At 58.4% G+C, this 18,369-nt stretch overlaps 7 protein-coding genes across 7 annotated transcripts; 4 read left to right on the top strand and 3 right to left on the bottom strand.

Annotated features, from left to right (window-relative positions):
• Positions 1-1,678: 1,678 nt before the first annotated feature.
• TRAVEDRAFT_97400 (uncharacterized protein) lies at positions 1,679-2,440 on the top strand (the record flags this gene model as incomplete). The annotated part of the gene is made up of 2 exons (XM_008034309.1): positions 1,679-1,765; positions 1,820-2,440. Coding segments are annotated over 2 exons (708 nt in total), but the record flags the coding sequence as incomplete, so codon positions are not given.
• A 1,030-nt stretch (positions 2,441-3,470) lies between these two features.
• On the top strand, positions 3,471-8,008 carry TRAVEDRAFT_157422 (cysteine proteinase). The gene is made up of 14 exons (XM_008034308.1): positions 3,471-4,358; positions 4,407-4,499; positions 4,545-4,729; positions 4,777-4,875; positions 4,926-5,021; positions 5,069-5,574; positions 5,630-5,738; positions 5,794-5,885; positions 5,939-6,098; positions 6,161-6,694; positions 6,747-7,114; positions 7,164-7,349; positions 7,399-7,791; positions 7,842-8,008. The coding sequence occupies exons 1-14, from the start codon at positions 3,577-3,579 to the stop codon at positions 7,917-7,919; spliced, it is 3,681 nt and encodes a 1,226-aa protein (XP_008032499.1). The 5' UTR covers positions 3,471-3,576; the 3' UTR covers positions 7,920-8,008.
• Positions 8,009-8,063: 55 nt separating this feature from the next.
• On the bottom strand, positions 8,064-10,690 carry TRAVEDRAFT_54903 (uncharacterized protein; the record flags this gene model as incomplete). The annotated part of the gene is made up of 14 exons (XM_008034135.1): positions 10,663-10,690; positions 10,464-10,604; positions 10,319-10,411; positions 10,116-10,254; positions 10,025-10,060; positions 9,825-9,997; positions 9,603-9,764; positions 9,345-9,544; positions 9,233-9,290; positions 8,994-9,175; positions 8,812-8,937; positions 8,695-8,752; positions 8,519-8,638; positions 8,064-8,446 (listed from the first exon to the last, which is right to left on the bottom strand). Exons 1-14 carry the CDS (start codon positions 10,667-10,669, stop codon positions 8,064-8,066), a joined length of 1,878 nt encoding a protein of 625 aa, XP_008032326.1. The 5' UTR covers positions 10,670-10,690.
• A 161-nt stretch (positions 10,691-10,851) lies between these two features.
• Positions 10,852-11,474, bottom strand: TRAVEDRAFT_157417 (uncharacterized protein; the record flags this gene model as incomplete). Its single annotated transcript, XM_008034307.1, has 3 exons — positions 10,852-11,003; positions 11,053-11,120; positions 11,175-11,474. 3 exons carry the CDS (start codon positions 11,472-11,474, stop codon positions 10,928-10,930), a joined length of 444 nt encoding a protein of 147 aa, XP_008032498.1. The 3' UTR covers positions 10,852-10,927.
• A 43-nt stretch (positions 11,475-11,517) lies between these two features.
• Positions 11,518-13,398, bottom strand: TRAVEDRAFT_137938 (ferredoxin reductase-like C-terminal NADP-linked domain-containing protein). Its single transcript, XM_008034306.1, has 9 exons — positions 13,193-13,398; positions 13,063-13,144; positions 12,863-13,013; positions 12,539-12,816; positions 12,443-12,488; positions 12,198-12,388; positions 12,057-12,143; positions 11,904-12,004; positions 11,518-11,850 (listed from the first exon to the last, which is right to left on the bottom strand). The coding sequence occupies exons 1-9, from the start codon at positions 13,229-13,231 to the stop codon at positions 11,836-11,838; spliced, it is 990 nt and encodes a 329-aa protein (XP_008032497.1). The 5' UTR covers positions 13,232-13,398; the 3' UTR covers positions 11,518-11,835.
• Positions 13,399-13,793: 395 nt separating this feature from the next.
• On the top strand, positions 13,794-16,063 carry TRAVEDRAFT_61654 (mitogen activated protein kinase). The gene is made up of 13 exons (XM_008034243.1): positions 13,794-13,955; positions 14,017-14,056; positions 14,112-14,130; positions 14,190-14,319; positions 14,370-14,413; positions 14,463-14,562; positions 14,612-14,659; positions 14,709-14,750; positions 14,809-14,995; positions 15,056-15,135; positions 15,195-15,273; positions 15,332-15,532; positions 15,586-16,063. Exons 1-13 carry the CDS (start codon positions 13,914-13,916, stop codon positions 15,684-15,686), a joined length of 1,113 nt encoding a protein of 370 aa, XP_008032434.1. The 5' UTR covers positions 13,794-13,913; the 3' UTR covers positions 15,687-16,063.
• Positions 16,064-16,518: 455 nt separating this feature from the next.
• Positions 16,519-17,253, top strand: TRAVEDRAFT_41131 (uncharacterized protein; the record flags this gene model as incomplete). The annotated part of the gene is made up of 3 exons (XM_008033846.1): positions 16,519-16,742; positions 16,814-17,180; positions 17,230-17,253. 3 exons carry the CDS (start codon positions 16,519-16,521, stop codon positions 17,251-17,253), a joined length of 615 nt encoding a protein of 204 aa, XP_008032037.1.
• Positions 17,254-18,369: the final 1,116 nt, after the last annotated feature.

Here is an 18,369-nt window from a genome sequence, read left to right as displayed (position 1 = left end):
GGTAGGGCAGCCGCGTGGCGAAGTGGTGGCGGTGCGCTGTGCTCGATCCGTCAAGTGGACACCACGTTGTTCCCTCCCACCCCCATCGTCCCTGCGGCTCTAGGCCTCTACCTCTACCCGTACACTTCAGCTTATTGATCTAACTATTCGCCGTTAAGAAGCTCATTCAAACAAACGTTACTTAACTTGGCCGCGCCATCTCTATCGAACGACATGTACCGGGCCTCCGATTCTGATTCCGACCTCGGAGCGGCTGGTCCTACGGGCTTCGTATCCCCCTGATCATATAGCGACTCGCCTTGCTATCCGCCAAGCGCGTGTACTGGTCTGAAGCTTTACTTCTACGCCACCCGTTTGATGTACGCGTCCTCGAAACGCGCTAGCGCGTGCTGGAAACCAGCCGCCCGAATAGCCCTGCTGCGGAACCGCGCGTCCAGGGAGCCCGACATCCATGGGCAATCGTGTAACATACTTCTGTTCGGGGAAGCGCGGTTCAGTCTACCGCTTGTAGACTGAGATGAATTGCTCCAGCGCCGCAGTCCCATGATGTTAACCCGTGTTCCATCCCAGCAGAGTGTCTAGACGCTGCGCATATGGTTCTTCCGGGGTCGAATCGTATGTATTTTTCTAGCACGTCTACCTCCAGCTGCTGATGACTCCCTTCTAAATACAGTCGTCGAACGTCGTCGAAGTAACGCTGCGCTGACATTTGCACCCCCCAAGATCTGTGCATGGGGACCTGCATACGGCTATTCGGCAGACGGCGACTCGTGCTTACGTCGTTGCTGTCTGTCGGTGGGTCGTACCGCAAGCACGCACGCACTAGACACGGCTTGGGGTTCTTACACTCCTTGTGTGGACGGCAATCCTTGTTTTTGGGCGACGTCATTGTGACACGCCGCAGCCAGTGCGCGTGTTGCTCACGTCTCGGGATGCGCGGCTTCGTGGACCGCGCGGATATGAACGGGCGTTTCGAAACTCGGACACGACTCGTGTTAAGCCCGGCGCCGCGGTGTTGAACTCTGACTTCTACAGTGGATCATCGAACCTCGCTTCATCGGGTTCGCAATGTCAACCAGGCTGCGCGGACTGCAGGTCTCTGCTCTGGTTGTCGTGGTGGACTTGACATATTGACTTGGGCGTCGTGCCGGCAATGCCGCGCTTCGAAACCCTCCACAAAACCCCTACGTTCCCTGAGAGTTGTGTATGTAGAGTTCTATGTGAAGAACGGAACTAATATGCTCTTCACAGGGTTCTGGTTCTATTTTGGCCATACACACGCGACGCGCAGACTAGTGTCCTCATGGCATCCGCCTGTTTACTCGCCTGCGCTTGCATGCGATCGTTTCTAGTAAGACTATATAGTCAAGACACAGCCTTCCTGTACGTCATACTCACCGGACGCCCTCTGTATACGGAGCCAACCGAATGGCCTTTCTCAAAAGTGCATGTCGGAGGGGGACATTTGAGGTATGCGCGGCCTTAAATACTTCTCCATCTCTCTGACATATATATTGCAGTCGGGCTTCACCGCACCGTCAACACGTATGAACAGAAATGTTCGGCTTTCCTTCATAGGAGAACAGGCGAGTTCATAGTGGTACATCGGAAGCGAGCCATATTGACTGTGTTGTCTTAGGCGTACGATGAGGAGGCTGTTATTGACTCACATGAAGGATGGTGCGACGGCGCAGACAGGATTCAAGACCGTGACGGCGACCTCGTCAAGGCATGGGCGGACCAGGCTGACGGACTTGTCACGTTCGTGCGTTCTTCACACATTACCTGACGCCGAACTAGGCACCGACTCCTTTCCTAGGCGGCATTATTCTCAGCCGTCGTCACATCTTTCATCCTAGAGAGCTATACGGCTCTCCAGCCAGACCCCAAGATGATCACTATCGACCTCCTCCGCCAGATCGCGGCACAACTGAATGGCACTACCCCGTCGGCCACGGAGGGACTGGTTTTCGGATCGGGCGTCCCGTTCGAGCCCGCACTCACGGACGTCCTGCGCAACTCTACTCTATTTGCAAGCCTCATATGCAGCCTCCTCGCGGCCGGGATGGGCATATTCTACAAAGAATGGCTGCGCGAGTACACACGCGATCTCCCGGACGACCCGCGCGAGCTCTTGCGCACGCGCCAGTTCCGATACCTCGGCATGCAGAGATGGCGGATGCAGGAAATCCTATCGGGCATCTCGATCTTCCTCCAGCTCGGAGTCGCGTTCTTCATCCTCGCCGTCGTGCTCTTCGCCTGGCCGCTGCACCCAATCGTGCGCCTCGTCCTCAACGTCTTCGTCATCATTTGGGTCGTCTTTTGGATCGGGACCGCGTTCTGCCCCCTGGTGTCGGCAGACTGCCCGTTCAGATCGCCCCTTTCCCGTGCCATTTTTGGAGCCATCTCGTTTACGAGATATATCTGGCGCAAAGGGAGGGCGTGGCTCGCCGGAAACGCCCTTAGTGCAACGATTCCCCTACCGCACACGCTGGAGGCCCAAGAGCAGGGCGAAGTGAGGAGGGAGGGAAACGACCTGGACGAGGGCGCGTTGGCATATCTCTACAACAGTCACTGGGGCGACGCCTGGCTCGCCAACCTCGACCCATGCGTGCTGGACCTCGACGCGGACGTAGCGCGTCGGCTCATCCGCAATGTCGCGAGCCCTCGCTGCGGGGAGGTGTCGTTTGAGGATGTGCTGAAAGATCCCGCGCGCGCGGTCGATCCGGGAGTTACGCGCCTTGCAAGACTGTGGAAGCGCATTGGAGAGAGGCGTTGCCAGAGTCCGCCGCCGGGGAACACACCTTCCACCGGCACACGAGTTGTGAACAACCACCCAACCCTACGCCCCGCATTCGACAGGGACCGAACACTCGTATCGGGGTGCGAGAATCATGATTGCCATTTCAGCGATGATGAATATGGAATATCTTCCACCGCGGCGGAGACGCAGTCTATAACTTCGACTATATCCGATACTCAACCAGCTGGTATCCCTATGGCCACGTTCCGGAAGGACGAAGATGTCACAGTGCATATCCATGCAGTTACGCCGGGACGGGCAGAATGTATGTGCTAGATTGTACCTATTCCAAGAAGCATTTCAAGCCTGCAACCATGTACTATATTATTCTTGCAAAATACTTCGAGGCCGCGAACAACATTTGAACGACAGCACTTGCCTTATATGGAACGGCACATGTGCCTGAGCACGTGGGGCAGATGAGCAGAGAGCTTTGGACGCGAGGCCACCTCCGCCTCCTCCACCACCTCCACCTCTTCCTCGTCGAGCCCAACGACGAGCACACTGCTGCACACGTCTACCTCGCTGCGCCTGACATGACTCAAGACGCTGCCTCCCCGTCCCCCTCCTCCTCCGGCCTCCGCCGCAGATCGACTGCGGCGGACAAAAGCCCACAGACGCCACCCCAGTCGCGTCCAGTCTCCTCTCCCGCCGCTCCTCCCCACAAGTCCATCGACCCCGCGCTTTTCTACGGCTCCAATAAACCGCAAGGCTCTTCCCACACCTCCTACATTCCACCTGAACGTTCTCCATTCAGAGAGCCCGAGCTTGTCATGGAGGAAGAGCCGATTCCGAATGATCCTCCCGCTTGGGGCGAACCCGCGCCGGTCTGGGGAGAGTCGGGTGTAGCGGACTGGGACGCGATCACCTCGACGGTGGAGAACTGGGGCGAACCAGGGACGACGCGCAAGATCGCCATCGACGGCCGCGATGAGAGGGAGGAGGCTCATTGGTATGATCCTGCCGTTCATGCACTCAGACCGGGCCCAGGTCTTCTCCCGCCCCTCCTCGCCGACCACCTTCATGACCCCAATCACGCGCTGTACTCGGTGAACACTCTGCCCCATCCACCTTCTACTACTCCGCACGTGCCTACCGCGGACGAGGTTCGCACTGCCATCCCCCATCCAAACGCGTACTACTGCAAGGACCACAACGGCTGGGTTGTTCTTTTGTGGAAGTCCTCCTCCGTTCTTCCACTTCTCGTCAAGGAGCCCAAAAACCCGCTCCCTGATCAGGCCAGGCGTAAACGCACCACCTCTTGCATAGGCGACGGTGAACAGCCATTCGGCGCGGCCAACCTTACTCACCACTGGCATCTATATGAGAACGCTGTCGATGCATCGCAGCTCAACACTCCCTATACTCACGGAGAACTTCTCTTGGACCTGTACCTCTGCTGCCAGTGCTCTGTTTACTGTCTAGCCTCGGATGTGATACCTGGTGTGCTTCCCACTTCACTTGTCGACGAGTTCACGCGCGACAAACTTAGCCATCCTGCCGTCGATAAGACGCCCAGGGCCACCGTCATCTCGGGCTGGGAGACTATCTTAACGTGAGTCGGACGACCATCTCCTTTCGTGTGATCACTCAAATTGTACAGTATCATCGACAATCGCCTTTGGCGAGATGAGAAGCGCTCCCTACCCATAACCCGACCGCGCTTCAGGAGCAAAGTGGGCTGGAATGGCATAGTGTGAGTATCTCCGGCCTCTTAACGGGCCCGGCTGACTATTTCCAGACAACAAGTCTTTGAGACATTGGGTTTCGAACTCGAGGACATACAACCAGGCGCAACCTCCGCGGAGCCCGCTCTACAACCTCCCGCCATCGATCCCGCCACGCCCGAAGGCAACGCTTCGCGCGCGAAGCTTCTGCGCGCGTGGGTCGAGGTCGGCGCGTGGCTCGCTATCTACGAGAAGTCAAGTAGGTGCGGGATGATGCGCTGTAGGACTTTACTGAACCCTCTGCAGAGGAGTCGCTCCGGGACTATATGCCTATGGTGCTGCATGTGACTGCGGACAGCGCTAGGGACATGTACCAGACCGGTATCGGCGCGCACGTCTCGCAGAGTGAGCTGATCCGTGTTTCATCATCGACACATCTGGCTAACACTGCGCAGTCGCGCGCGGCCTGCTTCCTGAGCCAATGCAGGGCTACACAGAGCTGGACCACTCATGGGAACTCCTAGGCATGACGCCGAGCACATACTCGTGGGGTCAGTACCGAACTTGACCGCGCACAATGATGCTTATAGGTCTGCAGAGCTTCTCGCGTTCGCGTACCTCGCGCAATGCCGGTGCGACCCCGCGAACACCATGGTGTACTTCACGCAGCTATGGGCGATCGTGAACTCGATGATCCACCTCGCGCAGGATGCGCCGGCGGAATTACAGTCGCTCATTGTCGAGGAGCGTTCACGCTCGCGATTCGCGCCCGATGATTACCAGGATGCGGTGAAGACGCTCGGGTTCGGGCGCGATGGCGAACTCGGCGTCGAGCTCGACGCGGACGTCGACGACGACTTCATCGCGCAGGCATGGCGCAGCGCGCGGCAGAGAGCGTGGCAGAACCCTGCGGACGCGACACTACTACGCGCGAAGCTGAACGACGCGCTGAGACTCGTCGCGGAGTCCAGGGGGAGCGAGAAGTTGCTGAAGGTGTGGGGCGAGGAGAAGGGCACGGGGATGTCGCCGGACACGGCGTACTCAACGCTCGAGGTTCCGCGCGATATGGAGGAATCGATGCTACTCACTGTTTACTCCATGCGGGTTCGTAAGATTGTCGTTGGGGTTGTCAGCGCAGCTAAACGGTTGTAAATTGCAGGTCGAAGACCAGCCCAGTCAAGCGGAGCGGATGCGGGAGGCGTTGAGCGTCATTGCAGAAGTGACGAACAGCGACCGGCTGCGTCACTTCCTGGCTACGGGTCAGGATCGTAAGTCACGATCTCTGGATATGCATTGTGTGCGTGTGCTGACTCGCGGTCCAAGCGGGGGACAGTACGGTCACCAACACGAGTCCTGAGATGCCCCGAGGTCTGAACCAGCTTGGCAACACCTGCTATCTGAACTCGTTGCTCCAGGTACGAGCGATTCATCGTTTTGTTTGCAGCATCCGTTGACCGCGGGTATGCAGTACTTCTACACGATCAAGGACCTTCGTGCGGCGATCACCTCTCTCGCACATGCGGACGCCAAGACGCTCGACGATAGCAAGTTCACTGACGACGACTTGAAGCGGCATCGGGTTGGCGGGCGACTCGTCACTCGACGAGAAATCATGCGCTCCAAGAAGTGTGCGTGCTTACAAGTTTTACCCAACCCTTTTGTCACGCTGAACGCTTCACTTCACCTCTAGTCGTGAATCTGCTCGCAGAGTTGTTCTTCAACATGGAGTATTGCGAGAACCCGGCGATCACGCCCGAGATCGAGCTCGCTAAGCTCGCGCTAGTGACGACGCAGGACGAAGAGGAGGACGAAGCAGACAAGGCAGGCACCGACTCCTCCAACGATACCGATGCGACCCTCGTTGACGATATGGCGCCCCGCTCCGCGTACGACCGCGCGCCGTCATCACCCCTCCAGAGCCAGAGCCCGACGGGGAGCGTGCTCGGAAAGCGCTCCAGGGATGGCGAGTCGGGCATGGACCTCGATGCGCCGCGCGTGGCAAGCCCGACGGAACGCGTAGAGGCGGCGAAGCGTGGGGCGAGTCCGCCGCAGACAGCGTCTGACACGACGGAAACCACTCAGGACGCGGTCGCATCGTCTTCGAAGCTCCCAGTGGCGGAGTCGCCGGTGGATGTGGAGATGAAGGATGAGTCCCAAGCCGGGAAGGCGCCGCCTTTGCCTCCGCGGAAACCACGGCCGACGGACGAATCGGTCATGATGTTCGGTATGTGCTCAGATGCTCACTTGCAAGCGTTCCCAATTGATGTAGTGTGCAGGGCGTCAACACGATGTGTCTGAATGCATGGATAACTGCATGTTCCAGATCGAGACCGCTCTCCTCGACTTCCAAGGGATGGCGACCGACGACGACGACAAGACAAGTCCCGTCAAACGGCTGTTCTATGGGAAGAAGCGGCAGCGTTTGACGTCTCTGTCACCAACGGATGACGCTGCCCACCAGTCGTCGATACATGAGAAGGAAGATCTCTTTTCGCATCTACACGTGAACGTTGCGGACGAGGGCTTCGATATCTACGATGGGCTGGCGCGGTACTTCGACGACGTCGTCGAGTTGGTCGGGCAGAAGAAGCGGATGGAGGTGTCGCTGGTGGACCTACCACCACTGCTCCAAATCCAGCTGCAGGTATGTACTGTACATCTGCGTCATGGCGTTCGATCTGATCATTATCTAGCGTGTCCAATTCAACCGCGAGACGCAGCAGGCGTACAAGTCGCAAGCGTACGTCAAGTTTGGAGAGACGATCTACATGGATCGTTTCATGGACAGCGTGAGCCCGGAGAAGAAGGCGCGCTCGAAGGAGATCCAAGCGGAGCTTACCACCGCGCGGGATCGCGTGTATAAGCTCACCCATGGTCCAGTATGTGATCCATACACTCGTATACATCCGACCTCTCATCTCTCCATAGAATGCCCCGTTCGCCCCCGCGCTCACCAACGTCGCGGACTTCTTGTCGAAACAGACAGCCTTCGAGTTGCCTGCAGATGACGCGCTGGTCACGTCGTTGCAGAACGAGGAGAAGCTCGTCACGGAGCAGCTACGCGTCGAGCGCGAGCGGACTGTGCAGCTCAAGCAGCAGCTTGAGGACATTTGGAAGGACGACCAGTCCGCGGCGTACGAGTTGACGTCCGTTTTCATACATCGCGGATCGTCCCCGTCGTGGGGCCACTACTTCTTCTACTCTCGCAATCTCCCCAGCAACCCCGACGCATGGTTCAAGTACAACGACTCGGACGTCACGGCGGTCGCGAAGGATGAGGTTCTCGCTGATACCACCGGATCGACAGCCAACCCGTACATGGTACGTCACGCAATCTGGGCATTCATATCGGATGTTAATGGCTCTCTTAGCTGGTCTTTGTGCGGAAGGACTGCGACGCGATCGAGACCGTGCACCGGTTTAATCCGGAGATGGTCGAGGAGGAATGAGGAACATACGTGCAGACTAATCTTATTCTTGCCCCCGCATTGTATATGCTACGAACGCCGCACACACACATGGACAAGGCCATCAACTGTATCCTATCGAGACCGTACGCTGTCACCGAATGTTACCATTAGTTCTTGGACTGCTTATCGGAGCGTATATTGGATATCGCCACGTACTAGTCGGTTGATCGCCATCCCGAGCTCCAGCGGGCGGGGGCGCGCGAGGAAGCCGTCGATGCGGTCTTCTTGCGATAGTGTGTCGAGCCCCGCGGAGTCGAGTGAGGCGTCGAGGTCTTGCAGGACTTCGTGAAGGTGGGCGCGGGGTGTCGGGGTGTGGTGAATGTGCTTGAGCGCCGCTGCGATGGCGCGGGTCTGGCTATCGTGCACGAGCTGGGCGAGGGCGGAGAGGTCGAGTGTCTCTCCGCCGACTTCTATCGCGGTGCGTTTCCGGACGGTGGTCTTTGTGTCTCTGGAGGGCAGCGACTTCGTCTGTAGATTTCGAGGGCGGACGGTCCCGAAGTGGGTTGCTGAAAGTTCGGGTACCCACTTAAGTGAGGTCGCCCGCGTCGAGAGCATACAAGATTGGCAGGCCGACTAACCTTCATGCTCCGGTACAGCTGAAGGAATCTCCTGCGCGATCTGCTTCGCTGCCGCTGTGATGTCGTAGCACCGGTAATCGCGCATCTCGAGAACTAGGTCCGCGACGTCGCAATAGTCGCCTGATCCATCTCGCGGCTCAGTGGTTGTGGAGAACGACGGACGCGCATGAACGTACCGCATCCGCCGATGACGAGGATGGAGGAGCAGTTGTGGTCAGCGAGCATCGCGCGGACCTAGATGCAATACCGCTATGAGTCCGCTGCTGGAAGGTGCGAGTTAGTCATATACGTGCCTTGTACACGAGCGGTGTGATCGGGTCTGCCGCGATGAGGTGCTGCATCCGGCGGTCGCGGATGAGAAAGTTCGTCGCGCAGCTATCTTCGTCGAACAGAAGAGTGTCCGCGCCGAGCTCGATTGCCTGCGGCGTATGATAAGGCGTATTTGCTGTGCAAGTAGGAGAGGAAGCGAGCGTACTTCGATGACTCCTGCGGCCATGGACGTGCTACCGCTTGCATCTTGCGTCGAGAACGAGGTAGTGGACGTTCCACCGGGGAGGTTGGTGATGAAGGGCGAGATGTTGACATTCGTCACTGCGCGGCCGTCTTCGCCCTGAATGGAGACGCAATGGGCTGAGGTGACGAGAAATTCGCGTCCGTCTGAGGATGCATAAGTTTTTCGGCACTGCTGTCTGAATATTGTGTTGGAGAGCGTACCGCCTGGGACGTGGTTGTAGCAGCCCCGTGCGAGCGCGTCGAGGAGTGTCGACTTTCCCTGAAGTTGAGGAAACGTCAGAGTTGAAGATCGGTGTGCGCGCGGAGATCGTACGTGGAATCCACCGCCCGCTATCATCGTGACGCCCTTAGGGATGCCTATCCCTGTGATCTGGCCGCGATGGGGTAGAACGAACGTCCTTTCGAGGTGGGTAGGCGACTGGAACGCGACGACGTTCGGGGATGCCATAGGCATGTCGGAGGCCCCGCTCGTGCGGGGCAGGATTGCACCATTGGGGACGAACGCGACGAGCCCTAGCGAGTATGTAGGAGGCGAATATGTAAATTATGATGGAGAAGCGGAAATGCAAACCAGCTGCGGTGATTTGTGCTCGGAGGTCCTCCTGGTCCTCTATGCAGTCGATGAAATCCGAGATGTGCTTAGCGTCGTGCGAGGCGTATAGCAGGTTCTGAGCGAGTGCCGGAATGACCGAAGAGAATACGCGTAGAGCCTGGTCGCCCAGAATCGTGCGTCCTACGTTACGGGGATGATAAGCCCGGATATCGCGAGGGACCTACAAGAATGACTACTAACCTTGAGCAGGAAGACCAACGCAGCACCGGAGTTCTACGCCTGCCCCATGCTCGCTGTCCTCTGATGTCAGCACGACAGAGGTGCGCTCGAGGACTTGTTGGCCTGGTCGGTCGACTTTGACCTCGCCGCCCTTCTCGCTTGCCCAGCCGCCTTGCTGCTGCTCGCGGCGTCCGCTGACGGTGTTGTCTAGGGCGGATCACACTCGACGCGTGAGGTAATCGCGAAGCGCGACAGTCCTGCACGCAGTGTTTAGTCACCGGGGCTCGTTGTATGCGTGAAGTGGTGCGTTACCGGATTTTGTTAGACCACAAGGTCTGCGGAATGCGCGCGACGGAGTGCGGGATGCGCACGCGGAGCTTGCTGGGTGGTGCATATGGGTCGCTCTGGACGTGATCGACGTAGAGGCGAAACGTGGGGTAGTCCCATGCACCTACACATTTACATGAGGATGAGATCAGCTTATTTCCGTAGTAACTTAGCAAGGCGCATCGTACCTTGAAGATCGCGGTACGCGGGGTAGTTCTTCCCGCCGAGCGAGCGCGCGATGCGAAGGAGGTCCTCGGACGAGCGCGAACCCTGCTGGTTGTCTGCGTTAACTGAAAATGAGCCCACGTCGAGCCCACGTAAGCGTGAGCGTACCACCTGGATGAGGGCGTTTCGTTCCGCGAGAATTGTGGGCTGAGGAATCATCGGGAAGGCTGCTGGGGCCACCTCCGCCTCCGCCACCACGACCGCGCCCTCGACCACCGCCGTAGAGCTGCTTATAGTATGCACCTCGACCTACATAATGGCCACGCGTTATTGATTAATCCTGTCGCACGAGACGTAATGAACTAACCGGACATGGTGGTCAAGAGACAAAATCGTGCGGCTGCTGTGGCGCTCATAGAAGCATGCGCACAGACTGGCTCTTGCGATCGCGTGTGTATACCCGCGCGCGAACGGTGTATACGTAGTTGACCTTGTTGCCTATGTACGAGTACTATACATCCCATTTCCACGCGTTGTGATCACGTAGAACGTAGAATAACACTGGCTTATGTTACAGAATACAGGAGTCTATCGTACAGTACTGCTCGCGGACTCGAATGCTATAGCAAAGCTTAAGACGAGAAAAGGGATTCATCGCCGTCGAGAGTGAGGTGGCTGATACGGTGCGCACCGCCCTCTTCCTTGACTCTGCGCGATTGTTAGTCCCGGTCGCGCATCCAGAGAGCGAACGACTCACTCGGCAGACGCAGTCACGGCCGCTTGGTGGCCCCCATCCTTGCGCGCCCACAGCACCTTCGTCGTCGGCTACTCCCCAGTTATTATCCGTCTTACGACCTGCATATATGCGCATACACGCACCTTAGCCGCCTCGCTCTGCGCCTCGAAGCTCGCCTCCTGCGGGTTCCACTTCTTCTGCAGCGCAAGCAGTGCGTCCTTCAGCCCGTCGTGGTCGACCTCCTTCCCGCCAACGACCCCGCGCGCGTCCGCCGTGAAGAAGTTGAGGAAGCGCGTGCTGAAGAGATCGACGGGGCCGTGGCCCATGCGGATGTGCAGCGGCCCGCCCGCGGGCGGCGCGTTGAAGTGGATGTGCGGGGAGGCGAGGAGCGTGGAGAGCTTGTCTTGGAGGAACTCGGGGGAGGAGGGTAATGGGGCGGACATGGCGGAGAGCGTGCTGATGGGGCACTGGGGCGTGATGAGGGTGGTGGATGCGAGGGCGGGGGAGGCGGCGCGGGAGAGGAGGGAGGCGGCGAGGAGGGGGAGAGATGTGCGGGCGAGGAGGACCATGCAGTGAGGGAGGACGGAAGAGAGGGACGGACCGACGAGGAGGGTTATCGAGGGTTGCGGATGACGTCATTCCTGCGCAGGGACACGCGCTTCCGAGCAGCCGCGTCTGGCCGCGAACATGGAGGAGACGTACCTCGCTCAGAATAGCTCTCAACTCAGCATACACCCGCTCCACGTCGGCACCGAAACATTAGGTTGTCTGTCTATTCAAGATACAACAGCGGGGAAGTCTACATCAGAACTTGAACACCTGCGAACGGCAGTCAGCACGCGAATACACAGGAATGTCGGCGTCGGACGCACCTGCTCCTCCGTGTAGCCGAGCTGCTTGAGGATACCACCGAGCTCGCCCTGCTGGTAACCCTTCTTCGGGCCAGAGATTGCGGCGACCTGTCCGGGAGGGCCTGCGAGGGTTCGTGAGCACGTACGTTGCGGCGTGGGGATACAGACACGTACCGCAGACGAAAATCTTCGCCTTGTCTCCGAGGGCTGCTGCTGGGAGGTGCGTCGATACCAGCTCCTGGTTCACGTACCCGGTCGTGCCTTGCCGCATGCTGGTCAGCTGCGACTAAGCCAAACGGAGTTGATGAGGCGTACCTGTCCAGCCGGCGCTGGGCTTGTCGAGCGTGTAGACGACGTTGAACGTCTTCGGGTACTTTGCCTTGAGCGCATCGAACTCCTCCTTGAGAAGAATGTCCTTCTCGGCGACGTTCGCGAAGATGAGCGTGAAGCGCGTCTTGTTCGAGGGATCCTGCAGGGCGTAGTCGAGGATCTGGTACATGGGCGTGCTGTGGGGTTTGGTTTAAAGAGACGCATGCGAGGAGACAATGCGGGGGACGTACATGCCACTGCCGCCTGCGATCATGCCAACCTGCTCGAACTGGTTGACTGCAGGGGTGTCAGGGTACACACGGAGTAGGAGAATGGCGAGCACGGACTCTTGTACTCGAACTTGGGGATGGGGCCCTTGATGGAGAGCTTGTCGCCGGGGTTGAGCTCGAAGAAGTACTTGGACATCTTGCCGGTCTCATACTTCTTGATGAGGAAGGTGAGCTCGCCGGGCTTGTCGGAGGGGGAGATGGGGGTGTAGGGCCGGATGACGGGCTTGCCCTTGTCGTCGAGGAGGGGCGTGGCGGTGTCCGCGGCGGATTTTACGACGACGCAGGAGGCGACGGGGAGGAGCGAGGCGGTGTCGGCCGGGAGCTCGAAGATGAACCTGGGCGGATCAGCATTTGACAAGGGTGGAGGAGAAGACGACGTACTTGGCGGTGTTGTAGTTGTAGGGCTCGACCTTCTTGAGCTTGAAATCTACAAAGTTCTGGGGGTCGAGGGGGCTCTTGTCGGAGATCTTGGGCTTGACGGGTGCGGCGTTTGCGCGGTCGAGGTAGAGATAGCCCGCGAGGCCGGCAACACCTGTAGAGAATGAGCAGAGGTTTGCGAATGCAGATGGGAGGGAACGGACCGCCGCCGAGGAGGTAGAAGGGAAGGTTGGAGGACTTCTTGGCGGCCGCGGGCTCGGTCGAGTAGCGGCGCGCATTGGCGAGCTACAGGGCGTCAGATGAGCCTCAGAGTGCTGCAGGGAAGCGACGTACGGCGGTGCGAGCAGAGAGGGAGGCGCGGACGAAGGACATGGTAGATGGGAGAGTGGAAGAGAGTGGGGAGAGGGAGGATGAGCTCAGCGTCGGTTAGCAATACGTGCTAGACGCCAGACGCCCAGACGCGTCGCGCGTCGGCACGTCCTCCCTCGTCCCAAACCCGCCCTCCTCTGCACGTCGGCCGTCGTGCTCGCGAGTCCAGCGCGGCGGAAGTATGCATGATTGCAAGCGTGAGGACACTTACGCGCGTGTGCTTGAGAGAACGCAGGGCGGGGCTTCTTTGGACGAGCGTCAGAGGGCGAAGGGCGAGACGCGAGCGAGTGCCACCGACGTCATCCTAACCCTAGCAGCTCTCCATGTCTTGTCCCTCTCTACCAACCCAGGACGCCCAAGAGAAATCCAGAGAAAAACAGGGGAGAGGGGTCGGAGGCACAGGTACAGGGCCCGGGCGGTTGGACGGCGGGCGGAGGGAAGAGCGAGCGAGTGGAGAGAGGAAAAGGAGAATTTGAGGAAGGCGGTAGGGTTAGGAAGGCAACTTAGATAAGCGATGACCCGGATGTGTCGCCCGTCTCCTCCTCCTCGCCCTCTCCCCTCTCCTCTCCCCTCCATCTCCTCCTCCTGCCCTTGCCGCCGCTCCGATCCACCTGCCGTCTCGCTCCAGCCACAGCCCTCACGAACTCACGAGCAACGCACGGTGCTCCCAGCGCGCGTCAACGACATGTCTTTTGTCAAACTCAGCATCTTCGGCACCTCCTTCGAGGTCCGTTCTTTCCCTCCTCCCTCCCCTCACTCCTGATGCGAACGATGGCGCGCTCGCGTAGGTCACCACCAGATATGTCGACCTCCAGCCCGTCGGAATGGGTGAGTCGTCCCCGTCGTCGCTGGATGGCCTTTAGTTGACCCGCTCCCCGTCTAGGCGCGTTCGGCCTCGTCTGGTATGTGCCTGAACGCACAGAGCACCCCAGCGCATTGGCTCATCGCAGCGTCCAATCAGTTCCGCAAAGGACCAGCTGACAGGCTCATCTGTCGCGATCAAGAAGATCATGAAGCCGTTCTCGACCCCAGTCCTTTCCAAGCGCACATACCGCGAACTCAAGCTGCTCAAGCACATACAGCACGAGAATGTACGTCTCCGCGCTCACGACCGTCGCCCGTCTCTAACCATCACCCGCAGATCATCAGCTTGAGCGACGTCTTCATCTCCCCCCTCGAGGATATGTCCGTCTCCCATTTCGCTTCATCGCGCCCGTGCTCACGCCACCTGCAGCTACTTTGTTACCGAGCTCCTCGGCACTGATCTCCACCGACTGCTCACCTCGCGACCTCTCGAGAAGCAATTCATACAATACTTCCTCTATCAGATCTTGGTAAGTTTCCCCGCCGTCTTCGTCAAACTCGCGCTCATTTTGTCTTCAGCGCGGCCTCAAATATGTGCACTCTGCTGGCGTCGTACATCGCGATCTCGTACGTGCTTCTGTGCTCTGTCCGCGCTCGGGACCTGACCCTTCCACAGAAACCGAGCAACATTCTCATCAACGAGAACTGCGATTTGAAGGTCAGCCCGCGCTTGACCTGCTGTGCCTGACCCATGGTCTCTGACGTCGCCTGTCTAGATTTGCGACTTTGGTCTCGCGCGCATACAAGACCCTCAAATGACGGGCTACGTCTCCACGCGCTACTACCGCGCCCCCGAGATCATGCTCACATGGCAAAAGTACGACGTCGCGGTCGACATCTGGAGTGCGGGCTGCATCTTCGCCGAGATGCTCGAGGGCAAGCCGCTCTTCCCGGGCAAGGACCGTACGTCGTTTCCGTTGCCAGCGACGTCATTGATCTCGTCTGATCTCCGATCGCGCGCAGACGTCCACCAGTTTTCGATTATCACAGAACTCCTCGGCACGCCCCCGGAGGACGTCATCCAGACCATCGCCAGTGAGAACGTAAGTCGCGGTCCGCGCCCACCGTGAAGCGCGCGAGCTCACCGCGCCTCGTGTTGCAGACCCTTCGGTTCGTGCAGAGCCTACCAAAGCGCGAACGCGTGCCGTTCCAGGAGAAGCTAACCAACAGCGACCCCGTCGGTACGTCCTGTCGCGTGCGCTCGTTTCGCGTTCCCTGCCTTATGCAGTCCCGCTACAGCCGTCGATCTCCTCGAGAAGATGCTGGTCTTCGACCCGAGGAAACGCATCACGGCGACCGAGTCGCTCGGGCACGAGTACGTCGCGCCGTACCACGACCCCACCGACGAGCCAGAAGCGGCGGAGAAGTTTGACTGGAGCTTCAACGACGCAGACCTCCCCGTCGATACCTGGAAGGTCATGATGTACAGCGAAATCCTTGGTACGCCTCGCTACCCGTCGCGTGCGTGAACGATGCTGACCCTCGCGCGACAGATTTCCACCAGGTCGGCGACCGCGCGCTGAACGGCGTCGTGCCCGAGGGCGCGCTCGCAGGGCCGGACGACAACAGCGCGGTGCCCGTAGCGGCAGAGTAAACGACGAACGCGCAAGCTGGGTTGTAACGTTGCAGTGTATTCTTCCCTTGTAGCATGTCATGAATCTCCCCGAGGACCTTTGCTTAGATGACCGCCCCGCCCCGCCTCCGCCTCCGCCTCCCGCCTTGCCCCTCTTTTCCTCCGCCGCGCGTGTTCGCGCTCGCGCCCACGCTTGCCGCCGCCCCCGCTTTCGCGATGTTCGCATCCCAACCCATACACGATCTGTAAACATGGCGCATCTACCCCTGTTGTTGCGGTATCATACTAGTACCTCTCTCCTACGTGGTCCGTGTTGTAATGTCCCCCGTCCCCGCGTTTTACCCGTCTTGAAGCCACCGCGTTCGTATCTCTGATGTCATCTGTGTCTTGTGCCCGCGTCTTGCCCTCTCGTGATTCGCCGCCTGCGTTCGCTTTCTTTGCGCTGTGCTGTATCGTCGTTCGATTGGGGAGGCGTGTCGTTCGCTGTATCAATGAAGAGATCCATACACGCCGCGCTGGTTGGATGTTGGGGGTCGTTGTGCCGGCATTATACCTGCGCTGAATGTCAACGGGCGCTGAATGTTAACGGGGCCGCCGAGGGTCAGGTGCATAGCCTCTTTGCGCCGACGTCCACTTAAACTCATGAGACTCCCGTTTCCTACTTCCTCGTGTTCAGAGCATATCACCACGCCTCAGTCATGCCAAGTGTGCGGTATATCAAGTGTGCACTGGTGCGTCGCGCACGGACGTACCTCCTCTCTGTCCTCTCGCACTCTCAGCGCGCTCGTCGCCCCGCTGTGCTGCTGTATTCCCCGACCCGCACGTCGTCATACAACTCGCTTTCATCGTGACCATGGCGGACGACCCCATCGATCTCACGGGCTTTGTGCTCACGATCATTTCATTCGCGACGAGCTTAAGCGTTGTGTGGCACTTCGCCGTGGCACCACGTCTCCCCCCCGGACGCTTGAAGGCAATCGATGATAGTCTCAAGGAGGCCGAAACGTATATGAAGCAACTCAGGAACAGCGGGCGCACTGTCGAGAACGCCGCCGGTGTGGACAAGCTACTTACTGAGTGAGTACTCGCATGTAGCAGTCGTCGGAGCCCGGTATTGAGTATTGACTTCCTTCACCATCATTGATCAGGTTCAGGGAGTCGCGGCTCGATGGGCTCTCGGTGGATGTCACTCACACGTGGCGGGAGTTGGGATGGAGGCGGTTCCTGCATCCTCGACCCAGTGGACTCATCCGCGACTGCAACGAGCTCTTCGACGACGTCGACGGCATGCTGGAGAAACTCCGTGTGCAGCGTCTGTTTCAGGTGTCGTCCGTCGGCCACGACTTACGCTCAGCTCCTGGGAGCGCCGGAACGCCTGTCAGGCCCCGCACTCCTCTGCCAACCTCAGAGTCACGGGACGGTCCCCCATTTATCTCCAATGAATGGCAGCAGCCGTCCACGCCCACCTATCAACGTGTATTGCACGAGCCGTATATGCCGGCGCCGTCCATGCAGGTTTACACTCAGTACACTCCCCCAAAACCAATTGACCGCATCAGTAAAGTGCATGCAGTTCTTAGAGCTCTAAAAACACTAAGAAGATTGCCCAGATCCATTAAGACATCACAGAGCTTTACAGACGTTATAGAGGTTGTTAGACTTTGCTATAGAGGTTGTTAGACTTTGCAGAGACTGACAGAGGTCACAGACTTCCCATATGGCTAGACAGGAATGAGGGTGTATATTGGCTACTTCAACAGCTCGTGTATATGATAATCTGCATAAGGGTTAGGGAGGGGAGCACACCGAGCGAAGCGAGGTGTGCGACGACAACGACGAGTGGGGAGGCGAATAGGACAACAGGGGATGGAGATCACTCCAACCCATCCTGTTTCGACTTTTATACAGTCTCATCAGGTCCTGCTTAGTTCTTTCGATAAGGTTCAGCCACAAGGTCCCGGAACTACGGGATAGATCCTTGTGTGATTGTTGCTGACACACGGCCGCCGGGGGCGCAGCCCCCGGCCATGAGACAACGGATACATGATCCGATGATCAAATACTGATTACTTAGCGTCCCGACATCGTCGCACATCTTGATCCGGCAAGATGCGATGCCCCATCACCCCGGCATCGTGCGGCCGGGGAAGACATGATATCTAGACTCATTCTGGGGAGAGGTCTCACAGAGCAGGGTTGGAATTTCGCTCCAATATTTTGGGAGCATGTACATATCATATAGGAGAGGCCCTGTGCAGAATATTAGCAAAATCGGCGGACCGGTTTTGGAGCTACAGCCCTGGGAAGCGGCTGCACCTATATTGGTGCATTGCTGCATATTCCCTTGGATTGGGGCTTTGAAAACTCGTTGAGGGGTAGCAATACACTATATTGAGGTATGTACAAAGTTTCAGAACAGTCGGATCAGAAATGGGCGCTTGGAAGGGGGGAAAAGTGCGCAGATGAGGAGGAGCATAACTTCCCAATGTTCTTTGAGGGCATATGTTCGGAATTGAGTATATACAATCTATCCAGCATACCCCCAGGTATGAGGGCACAGAATTTGGGGCGGAGCAAGCGAGCGTAGCATGAGCTATGGGGCAAACAATGTTGACTTTCCTTGAGCAGAGGGCCAACCGGGAGGGCTGTGCCAAATTGAGTATATACATCATGTTAAGGATGCACTAGACTGTGCCTGTGCAAA

Source organism: Trametes versicolor (assembly GCF_000271585.1).
Source record: "Trametes versicolor FP-101664 SS1 unplaced genomic scaffold TRAVEscaffold_1, whole genome shotgun sequence".
Classification (NCBI taxonomy): domain Eukaryota; kingdom Fungi; phylum Basidiomycota; class Agaricomycetes; order Polyporales; family Polyporaceae; genus Trametes; species Trametes versicolor.
Note: the sequence above shows the minus strand (reverse complement) of the source record. Positions and strands in the feature narration are given on the sequence as shown.